We start from the raw sequence: 16,095 nt of genomic DNA on the forward strand, positions 1-16,095 counted from the left end.
ACGAGGAAACCTAGAAGAGTAAAAGGATAGTATACGTCATAAGAAAAAGTATTTTTAAATGAAAGACGATGCTAAGAGAAAACAAGAAATGCCAAAGTAGACATTTATGGAGCAAGGCAACATTAAACCAGATAGCTAACAACAAAAACAAAAAATGAAGAACAGACAAAGGTAGCATAATTATTCTTTTCATGATTACGAAAGAATTTACTCAGATAAGGGTTCTCTGAATGTTCGTGCTTCCACCCTTGTGATTAGGTCGGATTTAATTACAGAGCAGAGCAACATTCCTTTACACATCACACTAAAGAGAGAAACGTAAAATAACATCCCACTCACTAACGACATTGTACACAGAATAACTGTCCAGTTATACTGCTTAATTAATGAAGTTAATAAAGGATACACTAATTAATGAACACTCACTAATTAATGAAGGAAGAAGAAAAGATGAAGTCAGAAAAATAGATTATTGTTTAAGGACTTACTAATTGTCACATCTTGATTCAAATGTCTGCCAATGATTGGCACGGAAGGATACACTCTTTGAGATTCCTATACAGAAATAAAAAGAGAACTTTGATATTGTTCAGTAATGATTTATTAAAATGCACTTGGAATATCTTACCAAGTAGCTATGAGTTTAATGAATGCGAAGTTTATTGTCTTACCTTTAGAACACATTCTAAATATTTCATTTCTTTGAGATCGTCAAGGGTCACTGGTCGCTGTACATCGTCTGCAAAGATTGCGTACAGTTCCTCTTCTATCTTGTTCTGCACTTCAGGATAAAGACCAATGGAGTAAAGGGCCCAGCTGATTCCCATTGATGTGGTGTCGTGTCCCTGTTGACAAATTGAGAAATATGGAAAATGACAATGTTATTCATTATGAATAACAATTTTTCTCATTTAATATTTTGCTGGACATCCTGAGAGAGAGAGAGAGAGAGAGAGAGAGAGAGAAAAGATTACCTCTAAACACAATGCAGAATTAATTCCGATGTAAATGAAAGACGTACCTCAAACATGAAGGTATCAACTTCTTCTCTGATGTCCTCTTCGGAAAGTGCTCTGTCATTAATATGAAGATCAAGAAGAAGGTCAAGAAATGCTTTTCTCTTTTTTAACACTGGACTCTCTTCTTTTCCCCTGATTATGTTTTTTACATTGTTCTCATTTTCCTTTATTAGCTGTTCCTTCTTTTCTTTGATTACCTTAAATTAAAATTTTGTATTTAAAAAGTCTTCCAACAAAACTGACATTTGTGTGAAATCTACAAAATCAAAATAAATCTTTATAAAAATATTTTTTAGTAGATTGGATTTTTTGATATTGTATACAATATGATTTATTTAAATATTGAAAATTCTTACCCTTCTAGTGGCATCGTGTAGAATCTTAACGCATTTTTTGTAACGTTTTCCGGGAGTAGTAAGATAGTAAATAAAATTATTCCAATACCATGGTCTGATTAACCTGTATACGAAATCTTCAGTAACGCTACAGGTACAAAGAAAAAAAATACACAGATAGCAAATGGATCCTTATCAGTTGCGATTATGGCGAAAAGACGAAATCATTGCATATTAAAATACACTATAATGGCGTTACTAATTGAATAATACAATAATATGGAAAAAGCTGTTTTAGAACAAGTTATATAAATTACGAAGATATCTGTTTGATTTTTTCATTTGAGATCTAATTTATATTCTATAAATGGTTCTCTTAGGTAATGTTTTAATTTCATATCAGCATGTTGTGATGGACGTTGTTCTAAATGGATGAAATCCAATAAGCTGTTTCTTCTCTGTACTTCGTCTCTGATTAAAACATTCTTGATATTTTTTTACCATAAATTCGTTTAACAATTTCGAACCCCACAAAATTTTAAATGGGAACATGTAGTTGCTTTATTCAATAGAATAAATCCAATAGTTTATTTTTTTACACATTTTGCTTATCAAGTATATTCTAAACTCTCTGTAGGTTCGGACAAGCATGTTTTCTACTATTTTGTTTTGCAATGAACATTTTATGAACAATAGAATGACTTCCGTAAAGGTCAAGTACTGACTCACTTTTTACATTAAAAAATCGTAACGGAAAAGAATTATAAATGCCACATATAAGTACTTTGCATTTGTGATTATCGCAAGATCCATTTTTTAAAGTTTTAAGAAACAAACTGTGCTTCATAAGAAATTAAACATTGCAAATAAGTTAGTGTTAGGGATAGCTAACGTGTGTCCAAATAATCAATCACCTGCAAGAACCAATAAGTTATTGAATAGAAACATGGAAGAGACCGTGATGTAAGCACGATGTCATCACTCTTATTTAATATCCATTCGCATGAAATAGTAAAGAAATGGAAGGAAAATATAAATAAAACTAGCATTCAAGTGCTATTATAGAGATCACTTCATTGAACACATTTGTAAAAAATTTGGAACGGAAATATCAACGGATATTACAAAAATGACTATTTCATTAAAAAAAGTAAACTTATAACTGAATATTATCAGTTATAATTTAAGTTCTACAATTTTATTAAATTGTAGAACATAACTGCTTCCAGTAACTTGATTAAGGTAATTCGAAGCTTGCCCTATTCGAATCGTGTATACTGTTGCACTTTGAGTTTGTGGTGCACTTGTGTCTTCGAACATATTTTTCAAGCACGTATTATGTGATCTGTTTCACATTCTTAGCGGACATGTTTTGTTTTTATAAAAGAAGAATCTCTGCTTGTGAACACGTATTTGATGAACAAAAGAATAAAAATTCCTCATAGTTTTGTTGCGTCAGTGATCCATCTAAATATAATCATTATTAGTAGGCCAGGAACATTTGCTTTTCTTGAAACTAAAGTTCCTCTGAATGCGTATTATAGCTTCTCACAGATGAGCATCCAAAGCATCCAAGTAATTATTTTTTCCCTTGTTTACCAGCTCATTTTCTTTTGAAACAGAGCGCTCATCAAAAGTGTGATAATTATCACTTCAACATGATAATCAGTAGATCTCAATATCCTGTTTTTTTATTCTATTGTAAAATGTTATAAAAGAACTTACACTGAAATAGCTTTGACGTATTCTGACTCCATGTTATTCTGGGCTGCGATGTGCACACCCATGGCAGATTCTGGAATTAAAGCATAATCCTTGAATTAGTCAGTTAAAAAATTACGTACATTTTGAAAATATTCTTTTTATTACGCTTTTTTGATTATTTTGAGTAAATATTCATTTTCAGGTATCATAGAATTCTTTACCGAAATGTTTTAAACTTACTCACGTATTACCATTGACTCGCATCTTTCCAGATAAGCCTACAATACGATTATACTTTAGTTGAAAATCTGCAAAGTTTGCATAGAAAATAATTTTTGCTTACCACATATGATATCCAGTGTACACAAAGTTACGTATTTTACAATATCCACCCAATCGGACTGGGATGCTTCCTCCAGCTTCTTTATCAAGGTGAATGACTGTTCGTTCATGATGGGCAAAAACTCTTCCAAAATCCTGAAGTGAAATGCGGGTGTTAACATCTTCCTTCTGGACTTCCATTTATCTCCAGTGCTAAAAGAGAACAAATACGAACTGATTTTAAATATTGGTTGCTCGCAATGCACGGGTAAAATGATGTCATCGCGTAAATAATGTAATATTTTGGAGCAAAGCACTAAAAAAACAAAACCAAAAAAAAAAAAAAAACTGTGTTAGAAGTTGAACATTTTCTTACCTGGTCAAAAGGCCCGTGCCTAACCATGGATGCAGCCTCTTATAATCATTGGATTTATCAAGGACAGAACTTTTACTGAGAATTTCCTGGAAAGATATATGTTCTGTCAACAGTGATTTATATAAAGATTTCAAAGGAATGCATCATAAAGAAATCAGTTATAGAAGCTGGTTTTTTCGTATTTATTATTTTTTTAAGGAATTGTTGAACAATGAAAGTTTAAATAAAACTTACCTCCATAGTTTCTGGCATGAAAATAGACACCGACGGTGTCCATGTCAACCAGAAGACATAAATTCTGTTGGTGCGAAATTGTATTACATTCCCGTTTGCAGCCTCAAAAAGATCTGTTTAAAAAAATTGAGTCTATAATGCTTATCATGGTTTCAATATTACAACAGCCATACAGAAATAATCGGCAATGGTTCCTGTTGTTATTATGTATAGGGGGGCGCAATGGTAGCACGAGGTACCAAAGAATTGCTACGTTCGCATTTCTTAATTCAAAAGTAGTTTTTTACTTGTGCATTAATATTCTAAATGTATCAATGAATTCAGATCATCAAGCAGAAAATATTGATAGAAAAATTGTATCTGTTAAGCAGTATATAAGTAATAATTTTTCAAAGTTTGAAACATATGGCGGTTAACCACGCGACTGGAAATAAAAAGGAAGCCATCTTAGGAAAGGAAAGCCAAACCTCCTGGATACAAATACCAGGAAGTTTGGCAGAAGAAAACCACATAACTCGCAGGAAATGCACACAAACTTGCACTTTCTCTGTTCAGGAGAGTCCGAGGCTACATGGCAATGATAATCGTATGCGAAGTGTGATGAGTGAAAGTTCTCACATTGAAAAGAGAACAAAAAGAATTCAAGGGTAGGCAGTAAACAGTCAACGCAGCAACAAACAGCAGAGGAAATGGAGAACAAGGAATACAATAACAGAAACTCAGGTAAGCCCATTTTAAACCTAGAAAATAAACCACTAAGTTAAAAGATTGCTTAATCATATTTGTTTGAGAACTATTTGAAAAACATACCGCCCAAATGACGGAAAATGTAATCCGTACAATGAATTTATTAAGTTTAATAACAGTTCTATAGAAGATGTATTGCAGACCGTTACCGAAATTGAAAACATCGTCAAAGAGCTAACCGAAGGGCAGCATAACGTAATTAACGAGACAGCGGAACTACGGCAAGAACTAAATTCTCTAAAACTACATTACGAACTTCTAAACTAACATAAACATAAAACTCATCTCCTCATAGATGGTCTCTCAGAAATAGACAATGAACATATATGAAAAACGGTCGTTTAAAACAGAAAATTGGCGTTCCCATTGACTAAAAGAAATACATTCGGTTCATCGATTACCTCAAAAAAGGAAAAGAGAAGGTTTGCCTAGACTTGCCCTAGATTTGTTTATGAATCGTAGTGCGATTCATAAACTGCCTGATAAAAGATAACTTCATAAAAGCCAGCAGGATAAAAATGCTGCTAAGGATCTCAATGACACCAAGACGATATCCCAATCTACCTGTTATGATTTTTAATATTATGGGACATTAAAAAGAGCAAAATGTCCCTTAAAAGGACTCAAATGCAAAGCCGGTCCAAATAAAATCCTTAGAAGATATGAGCAGGCTGCCACATTAAAAGGAACACTGATGAATCTTAAAGAAGGGAGCAACATACCAACCAACATGAGCGTAGACCAGCAAGCCGATCGAATCACAGGGAAATACGACAGCTATCATATTCTAAGCTCGATAACTGAATGGAAACAAGAGATTGGCCGAAGAAAAGGACTGCATATTCTCCATATCAACATCAGGAGCATCCAAAAATACTGGCTTAACCTCAAAGCGTATCTGAAGGAAGATATAGACATCACACATATTTTAGTATTAACAGAAGTACCTACAACAAACGGAGAGGCAACCATTTACCAAATGCCAAACTTTCAACAGCACAAACACTGTGGACAAACTAAATGAGGAGGTGTAACAATAATATTCAGCAAGCAAAAATTGGAAATAAAATATAAATTAGAATATGCAGAAAATATACTGCTTGGAAAGACGTCAAAAGGCACAACCATGGACAAGGTGCATCGGGCCATTTAATAAATTAGGTGTTTGTACCCAGAATAAATTGGAGGAATATAATGCTCCAAAGTCAATGCAACTGTGTTCGAGTGAAATGGCTGCAAGAAGGGAACTGACGAAATTTGGAAGAAACGTTGTGTATAATGCCATGTTGCAAGCCTATTTGTTCAGCAAATTGTTGAAAAATTGGTCCATCCCAGATCAACAATGAAATACCATACTGAGATGGAAGTCCAGGGAGGCAACTGCAAATGCTATTCGCAATGAACACTCCACCACGCTTACCGAGCGTGGCCGCAAGATGCTATGAAGAATAATAAGTAAAAATCACCATTCGTTGGCGGATATGTTGAATGTGAAATTCCGGCCATCGTCTGGGATACAAATCTGCACATAAAAAAAAAAAAAAAAAATCAGAATTGAGATTCACAACATAGGTTTGCTTTTTTTTCCCATGTTTTGGTCTCGAAACTCTGTTTGTCTGCCACGAGCATCGAACTCCGAATGACATCTGAACATTCTGGATAATGCGATGGTTCCTACATTGTGGCATTTCTACGGAACTGACCATTGTCTGTTTCAGTAAGGCAATGAACATTGTCATAAGGCTACTGCTGTAACTGCAAGATGGTTTGTGGAAATGAAAGTCACCACAGAGCCTTAATCTCAATCCTATTGAACATCTGTGGGATAAACTGGAGCGTCAGGTGAGGTAAAGGGACGTCTGCCCCACAACAGTCCAGGACCTCATTTCATGACTACAGGAAGAATTGTCCAAAATTTCCATTTATCCCTATCATATGCTTGTGGAAAGTATGCCCTGTAGGATTGCTGGTGTCATCGCAGCGAAAGGTGGTCCTACATATTATTAAGGTAGGCAATATGAATGGTTAGTCAATGGACACTATGGTGTCCATTGACTTCTTTCCAAGCAGTGTATATGCATCGAAGTCAAAAATAGCAAACGAGAACTTTTGATATTAAACAAAACACTATCGACAGACCACCGTGTTGGAGCGACATAAAGTTTATTGATGAAGTAAGGAGATAGTTTCTATTACAGCAATAGGCGTCTCAAAATAACTAATAATAATAGATGACATCAATATGATCATTTTGAACATAAATAACAACACAGCACAATACCTAGACTTCCTATTAACATATAACTTATCCCTTTCTATACAATCGTATACAAAAGAACAGATAGTCGAAAATTACCTCATCCTGTATTGACCACATAAACATACGGGCCCTTCCAAACAGCTATACTGCAGCCATAACTGTCAATTATGGCTACAGTATAGCTGCAGCCATAATTGACAGACGTGAAAATTGACAGTTGATTATATGACTGCACTACAGCATACTAAACGAGAAGCCTTAAAACTCACTGAAACTACAAAACAGCATAATAGCGTCATAAACAAAAGTGTACTAATAGCCTAATGGGGTAGGCATAGTGGGGTTTGAACGTGACTGATTTAATTGAAAAGATATTTGATAAAAGACTTGATGCGCTATAAGCACTTATGCGTTGTGCAGAAGTAATCGGCTCCTTAGTACTCCCTTTGATTTCAGTTTATTGGTTCAGTTGAGCAAAAAACACACCATAACGCTAAAATGTGAGAACACAAGTTTAGAGTAACTTATTCTGTTATTATAATCGATTAGAGAGTTTATGAGAATACAACTTTGGGCTTTGCAGTCGCTTTGATATTGCATAACATCGAAGAAAATAATCCAGGAGTTCATATGTGTTGAATTATTGGAGGGGGAAAGTTGTTGAATCTTTAGGGTTTCTGCTTAGGTCTCTGATGAGAAGCAATGGTTCGAAATAGCTGTTAGACTAGGTGGAAGCTGTAATAAAAAAACACTAATAATGTCGAATATATGGGCACTTGGGCAGAGCCCGAGTCTTGTAAGTAGTAAAATACCAAGGTAAGTTTGATGCCGAGGTTATATTCTTTTGAGCTCTTGGATCAATTTTCAAACTTTTTATAAAGTATAAAATTGAACTATTTCGTCATAAAATAACATGAATTTTAATATTGTTTACTCTTCTTTCGTTTTATAAGTAGAAGTCAATGCATTTCACGAATTGCGAAATACAAACGACAGATTTAGCTGTAATTCAATAATATGAGTGTAGGGAAAATATATATGAAAATCCTATAAAGTTAATCATGTTCTGCTGAACGATTATTCTGAAGAGAAAGAACAGAGAAAACTTTCTTTGCTAATGCACAGAAAATTTAGTTAAGTTAGCAGTGTATTAAATACATCTTTCTGTAATTTTTGATAACAAAATAAGGAAATTTAATTTAGAAAATTTTAAAATAACGAAACCATATTAAAAACCAAGATTAACTGCTGCACTGAACTCTTTTGTTTGTTAAGATGGCGTTTATACTGTCTTCCTCGAACTTATGTTGAGCTTATCTAAAAAGATAATAGATGATGGTGGTTTTGTGGTTTTATTTCATTGTGAGTCAGTTGTAGATATAATGGTTTGTGTGTGTGCTTGGAAAACACACACACACACACACACACACACACACACACACACACACACACACACACACACACACACACACACACACACACACACACACACACACACACACACACACACACACACACACACACACACACACACACACACACACACACACACACACACACACACACACACACACACACACACACACACACACACACACACACACACACACACACACACACACACACACACACACACACACACACACACACACACACACACACACACACACACACACACACACACTGTGTTTTATCGTTTTAGGCAGTGGCTTTGTGCGTATTGTCTAGCATTTCATTGATCAGGTGCCAGGTTTCCTTTATTTCGGTCTGAGCTCTTGCAAATTCATATCTATAATAGTTACTTTTTGCAGTTCTAATCTGTGTTGTTAAGAGATTCGATTCCGTTTTCTTTTGTATTCAGCTTCTAAAACGGTATTGTTAGGCGATCACTTAAGTTGTTTCCATAGAACATCTGTTCTTTCTATGTCTATTAATATGTTGTCTTTTATCCATGGGCCCAGTCTGGTTTAGGAGAGTATTTTAAGTTTCATTAATGCTTTGTTATACATTTCATTAAATGTAAGTTTAAGATTGGTATATATAGTATCAGCAGCAGAGCAAAGGCTAACGACGGAAGAGCACCCCTTGTATCGCCAGCTCAGCGCTGTCGATCGCTGACAAACCAACAAAGTTCCTCAGCTGTAAAATTGATGTTACCGATACGAAAAGGGTAAATTGTGCCATTTCTGTTGCCACTGACTACATGCTTCTTGTGCAAAACTAGAGGAATCGGCGCGCAGACTACTTATCAACCTCAACTAGCCCTTCTTTTATTTGCTGTGCCTCCCTTCTGTAAAACAGTTCCTGAACTTAAGCAAACGAGGCGAAACTTCGCGCAGCACCTTAGCACTACGTTTCTCCTCCAAAATTCGAACCCTGGAAGCTAAGCTTGAACTAGCTGACGATTAGCGCCGCAACGCAAGTGCATCATTGCCCCACAACGCTGACGAACTTCGCGACGTAACTGCACATCAACGGTACACGACTCGATCGAGGACGAAAACTAGAAATTCAACGCCGTTATTCTGCACTTTCCAACAGACACTGGAGAATTATTAAAATATGACATCAGCTAATTATCAGGAGTATGCAACTTTGATTCTAGAAAAATAGTATCGAACAAATAAATTACTGAACTTTCCACGCTGTTTTTTGTCCAAGGACAACTATGAAAACAACTTGAAATAAATCGTCCAAATGGAGACAGCAGTTATCGACTACAAACAAGGAAAACTGGTACAGGAATTAAGTGATGCCACTAGTAGCCACCGTGGAGACCAATATGCAGACACTGAATAGAAAAAGTGCAAGAACCTTGCGATCAAATATATGCCCACAGAGCCTTGCATATTTACATCGCTCACATTCATGGCCTCAACTCTACCCTTAATAGTGTCCACTACCATCTCCAGTCTACCAAATGCCACTTACTCTTCTTGGCAGAAACCCATATTTCACCTCCATAGCAATATATATATATATATATATATATATATATATATATATATATATATATATATATATATATATATATATATATATATATATATATATATATATATATATATATACAGGGTGTTCGGGATAAATTTGACAGTTTCGTAAGGAAAAAGAAAATCTTCTTTGTATGTATTAAATTTAATGAATTGACAAAAAAACATTACAGGCAGAGTTAATTACAATACTATCAACAAGATTTACTCAAAATAACCACCATTAGCATCGATCACAGCTTCAATTCTGCTTCGGAACCTCGAACAAGCTGATGCTACAGTCTCCCTGGGAAGGGCCGCAAAAACTGTTTTAATTTTATCCATTAACTGGGCTTTTGTATTACTGGAAGTGCGATTGGTGTCTTTTTCAACTGCGCCCCATACAAAATAATCCATGGGGTTAAGGTCTGGGGAGTCTGGAGGCCAAACATTTGGACTGGTGAAGTCGTAGAAATTTTCAGACAACCATTTTTGACTTTTCCCAGAGGTGTGGCAAGGGGCCGAATCCTGCTGCCATACATACGGCCTATCATTGGCTACCCTTGTTATCCAGGGCTTGACTACAGTTAGCAACTCCACGAACAAAGCCCGAATTCCAATGCCAGGGTTCTTTAACACCTGTTCCTGCAGATTTGCGAGGAATTCTGCTGTACGAACGCAATCAGATCGTCTGCTAGGGATCTTTCTTCTTGCTACATCCTCGTAGTCACCATTGCAAGTCTCTAGTTCATGCCTGATTGTTTTTACTGTATTCAGGGAGCATTGGGCAGCAGTCGTAATATCCTTATTTTGATGGCGGGCACGAATCATCATGATACAAGTTATTCCCTTCCATGATTCAGGTGGGTTCCAGCTATCCATCCTTTCTGACATCTTGTATATGAATGAAGAATGGTCCAAACTTTTAAATGAAGAGAAGTGTGTGTTAATACATGTAACTTACGGAAAAATATAATTAATTATAAATATGTCAAATTTATCCCGAACACCCTGTATATACACCAACAATCCAAATTACACATTTCACAATTCTTTTCGACACAAGGGTGGATTCTGTGCACATGTCTGCTCTGATATACCTTGGCAGAGAGCAGCCAACCTATATTCGCCAGACTTTGACCTTCTTTAGTTGAAAATATCCCTTCCTCCACTCAGACAAACTTATGTACTGTCTCTATTGCTCCCCAAATGCAACAAAACAAGGAGATGACATTAAGCTCTTTAATGTCATCTCCTTAAACATTGATTTTCTCAAGTGTATTTTGTCTTTCCTAACAGCAAAATCAGCTCCTAGGAGATTTTAATGTCCACAGTACCAACTGGCTTTCCTCCCCCAGTTGTACAGATATTGCAAGCAGAGATGCTGAAACATTTGCCATCACTACTAACGATCTTACAGAAATTGTTCTTATGCCAACCAGAATACCAGATAACCCGAACAAATCCTCAATATCTTTCCTCACCAGTGACTAGGAATTACATAGTGAGCCCCTTAGGTAATTCTGATCACAATCTAGTGGTCACCTCCTCTTCCTCCTGCATGTAACAACGCTTATACAGCCACTCCCAAACAAGGGCAGTTTATCATTATAACAGTGCCAAGTAGAACAGCCTCCGAGACTACTATGGTTCATTCCCGGTTGGACTATTGTTTCTGGTTTTTCAATTCGAACATATGCACCGAATATATCATCAAAGTAATCTTCACTGGAATGGAAACATATATTCCCTACTTCTCTGAAATATCGTCCAAAATATGTGACAAAGTTTTACAAATAAAAACTCCAGCATACCACAACTGGCTTACATCAACAACTCCGACTTCCTTTATTACTTATACTCTAGCATGAAATAGCTGCAAGAAACTATCAATGCTTCCAAAACAGAGTTTGAAAGAGGAAAAAAAAGCAGGAACTTGCAACGTGCCCAAAAGGCAGACGAGTCTTTTGGTCTTTTTCCAAACCAAATCGTGAATTGGTAAAAGATTTTACCAAACCTTTGCCGAACATTATATCCACTCCTATCATACCCAGATCACTATAGTGCACATTACCCACAGAAACGCCAATCTCCTGGCTTCACACTTTGCCTCCAATACACGTATAACTGACCATGGTAAATTCCATCTCAAACATTCCAGATGCGCAATTCGCAATGCTCCAATGTTCTTTGACCAGAAAGAAATCAGAACAATATTGTCCAAATTAGACACAAAAAATTTCATGGCCCTGACGACATTCCTTCAATTGTCCTGAAGATTTGTGCATAGAAAGAACTAAGTCCTGTTCTATGTCGCTTGTATATACTCTCTTACTCCACTGGTATTTACCTCACATCCTGGAAATTGGAATATGTTCAACGCATTCCCAAAAAGGGAGACAAATCAGTACTATAAAACTACCGTCCTATCTCGCTCATCTTAGTCCTGTATAAAGTAATGGATAGAACCATCGATTCCAAACTCCCACAACTCTCGAAGAAACCCAAGCTAATAAACGACCACCTGTATGGATTCCATTGCTGCCGATAAACAGATCTACTCATATATATCAAGCATCTCTCACCGAATTCCGTTGAGAAGTTTGGTGAATCTCAAGTGGTTGCACTTGATATCTCCAAAGCGTTTGAACAAGTTTGGGGTTTACTAAACAAACTACCATCGGTTTGTCTCAAGACTTCGGTAGTTGAATTGCCAGATTTCTCTTTATGTGCTTACTATGCGTTAATCCATAACTTAATGCCCGGTTACACAAGGTTCTTCCTTCTATATCTCAATAACCTGTTTCAGTTGACCTCCAACCCAATACACAGTTTTGTAGACGAGAGCACATTGCCCTCCTCCCTTTCTTTTGATTAATTTAACTCCACACAACTCACCTCACCGTACAGAACAGCAATCGCCACTGCACTTAATTCTGATCTCCGAGCCATCCTCCAATGGGGGTTCAATGGTAGTAAAAACCCAGTTTCGTCTTATTTCTCACAAAAAAGAACCATTTTCTTCCAGTATTATTTTGATAACACAAATTTCCAGACAAGATAAGATTTCTCTTCTTGGAATTACTCTGACATCAAGCCTCTCCTGTCATAAACACATCACAACCATTGCATCCTCAGCTTCCAAAAAACTAGGATTTCTCTTTCGCTCAAGACTCTACTTCACCTCTAAACAGCTGTTAACATTATACAAGTCACAGATCAGCTATCGAATAATGCTCACAAATTTGGAGTGGGACTCCTAAACGCTTCTTCAAAATGCTTGACTCAATACAGAGAAGAGCAATTGGATTGATTAACAACCCGTATTTTACCAACTCACTCCTTCGACTTCCGTACAGACGTTTAGTTTCCGCATTTGTGCATTCTACAAATATTTCCATGGGAAATGTTCATCTGAAATAGCATCAATAATTCCCCCCGTTAATACTAAGCCATTGGAACACGTACAGCTGCTGCTCAACACCCCTTCACAGTGCACCTTGTAATCCACAGAACAAGGTTTTTTCCTCCTTCACTCCTGCTACTGCTGTACTGTGGAAGTCTTCCCTCTGTTGTGTTTCCCAAAGAATACAATATACAGGCTTTTAAAAGATTTGTAAACAAGTTTCTCCTTTTCCAATCCACTACACCCACCCACCCACACATACACACACGAACTAATGTACGATAAGTTGATCAACCAACCTCTCGTGTATAGGATCAACATCAAAAAAATGCATTTTCAGATTTCCAAAGTGTCAAATTTAATTACTACGTAATGACAACGAAATGCACTTTTAATATCAGTTGTTTCTGTCATATACCATGTTAAAATTAAGCCTTTCGGCTATTTTTTTTTTTTTTTTGAAATGTCAGAACTTTTTGATACCCAAATGTAAAATGCTTCAATGCTTTCCTTTCTTTGAAGTGGTTTCGAAGCTTAAAATATAAGTAGTGAGATAATTCAGTAAAAAGTAATGTTATCAGAGAGAGAGAGAGAGAGAGAGAGAGAGAGAGAGAGAGAGAGAGAGAGAGAGAGAGAGAGAGGTGTTATTGAACTTCATGTTTAGTTATTGAACTTTATACCCGATGCAACAATAGAGGCAAAATTGGTAATGAACTTTTACTTTAAAAAAATAGTCTTATCTATCACTGAAAATGTACTCGTAATAAATATATCTTTTAAAATGTACACACAAGGTTGCCAGGATAAGTTGTAGACGGTCAATAATGAACATAATGAAGCAAACTAACAAGCTACTTGAACGAATTTCCCTCATTTCAACATGAGTTTGACTGTCAAGGCCAAAAATAATTACTGCATAATAAAAATATTTATAAAATAAAGTAAAAACATTTTCTTGTACCACATAAATTACTAATAAATATAAATTGATATCGAAAACCTTGACATTAAAAGTTTTAATTATGATATGTAGTGACATCTGGTGTACAGAAATATAAGCTAAAAAAATTCTCGTTTGTTTAAGCAAACATTAATTCGCTAAACAGTGCATTAATTACTTTTACTAGATAACTAAACTTACAGACATGAGTTGGATGAATCCTTTTCTGTAGAAGTACCCGAATCATTGCTCCCATGTTGCCCAGAAAAAATGTCGGACGAGGTCCTGGCAATTTCGATAGCAGCTTCCAGCTTCGGCGCACACTACAAATTTTGGATATCAAAATAACCGCAATGCATGTTCCTAACAACCACACAAATGCTTGAACAAAGGGAAGATCATTCCCGGTTACTTGCTCGAACCAACAACGAGATTTGGAGTTCATTTTAATTGAATGATCTCAGAAATAAAATTAAGAAAGCACAGCGAATGAAGACAACTTCGTCTTTTGCTCTGTGAGATAAAGCGGGTAGCAACTGATTTCACAATCACTTGTCAGAGAGAAAGGATATCGAATATCACACGTGATTACAGACATTAAGCTGCGAAAACGATTAGAAATACACGCACATAATGAAATGTATAAATATTTTAAATTTAATTTTGTTATAACCTTAATTTGAAAAGTCTGCTGTAAATAGTAAAATAGCAAAGCAAAGGTTGTTTGATTCAGAGTGCATCGTTTAAAACTCGTAAACTTTGATAAACGGGGTTGGAAATACCATGAATATGTAAGTACCTGGGAAAATCATTCGAGTCCTTTCAGAGACATTTTCAATAGAAAAGTTTAAAATTATCTACTTTTTGTAGATAAAAATGTTTTTTTGACTTTTTGTACAATAATTAATTTTTTGACTTTTTTGTAGATGAAAATATTTTTTTTGACTTTTTTGTAGATGAAAATATTTTTTTTTGACTTTTTTGTATACAAAATGTTTTTTTGACTTTTTTGTAGATGAAAATATTTTTTTTTGACTTTTTTGTATACAAAATGTTTTTTTGACTTTTTTTGTACAAAAAATAATTTTTTGTACAAAAAATAATTTTTTGACTTTCTGTACAAAAAATATTTTTTTTGACTTTTTGTACAAAAAATTTTTTTTTTGACTTCTTGTTTTTGACGTGATTTTCAGTTTTCATCTAACATTAAACTTTTTTTCAAAAGTTTTCAAAAAAATTACGAAAACATAGAAACTAATCTCACTAAAATATTTCCTTGGAATACTATCTACAATTGCTTTTAAAATAAGGTTTTCTAGACATGAAATGAATCTATGAGAAAATAATATATTTGTTGGATTTTATTTGTAGATTTTTATAGTAACAAACGAAACTTGTACATGTTTTGCTGTTTACTAATAGCTCATATTGGAGGTCAATACCAGATGTAAAATGAGTTAAATTAAAACGGGATTATGGAGCTGTTTTGAATGGATGAATCCTAATATATTAAGGCTATTCTTCGAATGGTTGCATTGCCTAAATCCACTGGAAACTCTCTCCATTTAGTCAACATTGGAGTAATCATGCCATACTGGTGCTGCCTTTACAAGCTCTTTCCCAACAATACTTATCCTCTGTGCTTAAAATAGCACAACAGTCGTAGTTATTACATCCTGCGTTCTTTTGCAACTCGAAATGAGAAACTCTTCAAAGCCATTTCAACTATAGACCAGGAAGTTAATCAGTGGCATACAATGTCGGCAGGGTTATGTCCCCCT

General features: G+C 35.4%; 1 protein-coding gene across 1 annotated transcript in view; it reads right to left on the reverse strand.

Moving 5' to 3' along the window:
- LOC150099566 (uncharacterized) overlaps positions 1-16,095 on the reverse strand; it is a 37,078-nt gene that overhangs the window by 3,243 nt on the left and 17,740 nt on the right. The window contains exons 12-20 of the mRNA XM_090403460.1: positions 14,516-14,773; positions 3,990-4,102; positions 3,756-3,841; positions 3,402-3,592; positions 3,080-3,149; positions 1,376-1,502; positions 1,022-1,216; positions 672-845; positions 489-555 (exon numbers count right to left, since the gene is read on the reverse strand). Of these exons, the coding sequence (XP_090259586.1) occupies positions 489-555; positions 672-845; positions 1,022-1,216; positions 1,376-1,502; positions 3,080-3,149; positions 3,402-3,592; positions 3,756-3,841; positions 3,990-4,102; positions 14,516-14,773 (1,281 nt within the window). The remainder of the gene's footprint in view (positions 1-488; positions 556-671; positions 846-1,021; positions 1,217-1,375; positions 1,503-3,079; positions 3,150-3,401; positions 3,593-3,755; positions 3,842-3,989; positions 4,103-14,515; positions 14,774-16,095) is intronic.

The sequence above is a fragment of the Typopeltis vanoorti genome, chromosome 14, assembly GCF_054136105.1.
Source record: "Typopeltis vanoorti isolate ZY-2024b chromosome 14, IOZ_Tvanoo_1.0, whole genome shotgun sequence".
Lineage (NCBI taxonomy): Eukaryota > Metazoa > Arthropoda > Arachnida > Uropygi > Thelyphonidae > Typopeltis > Typopeltis vanoorti.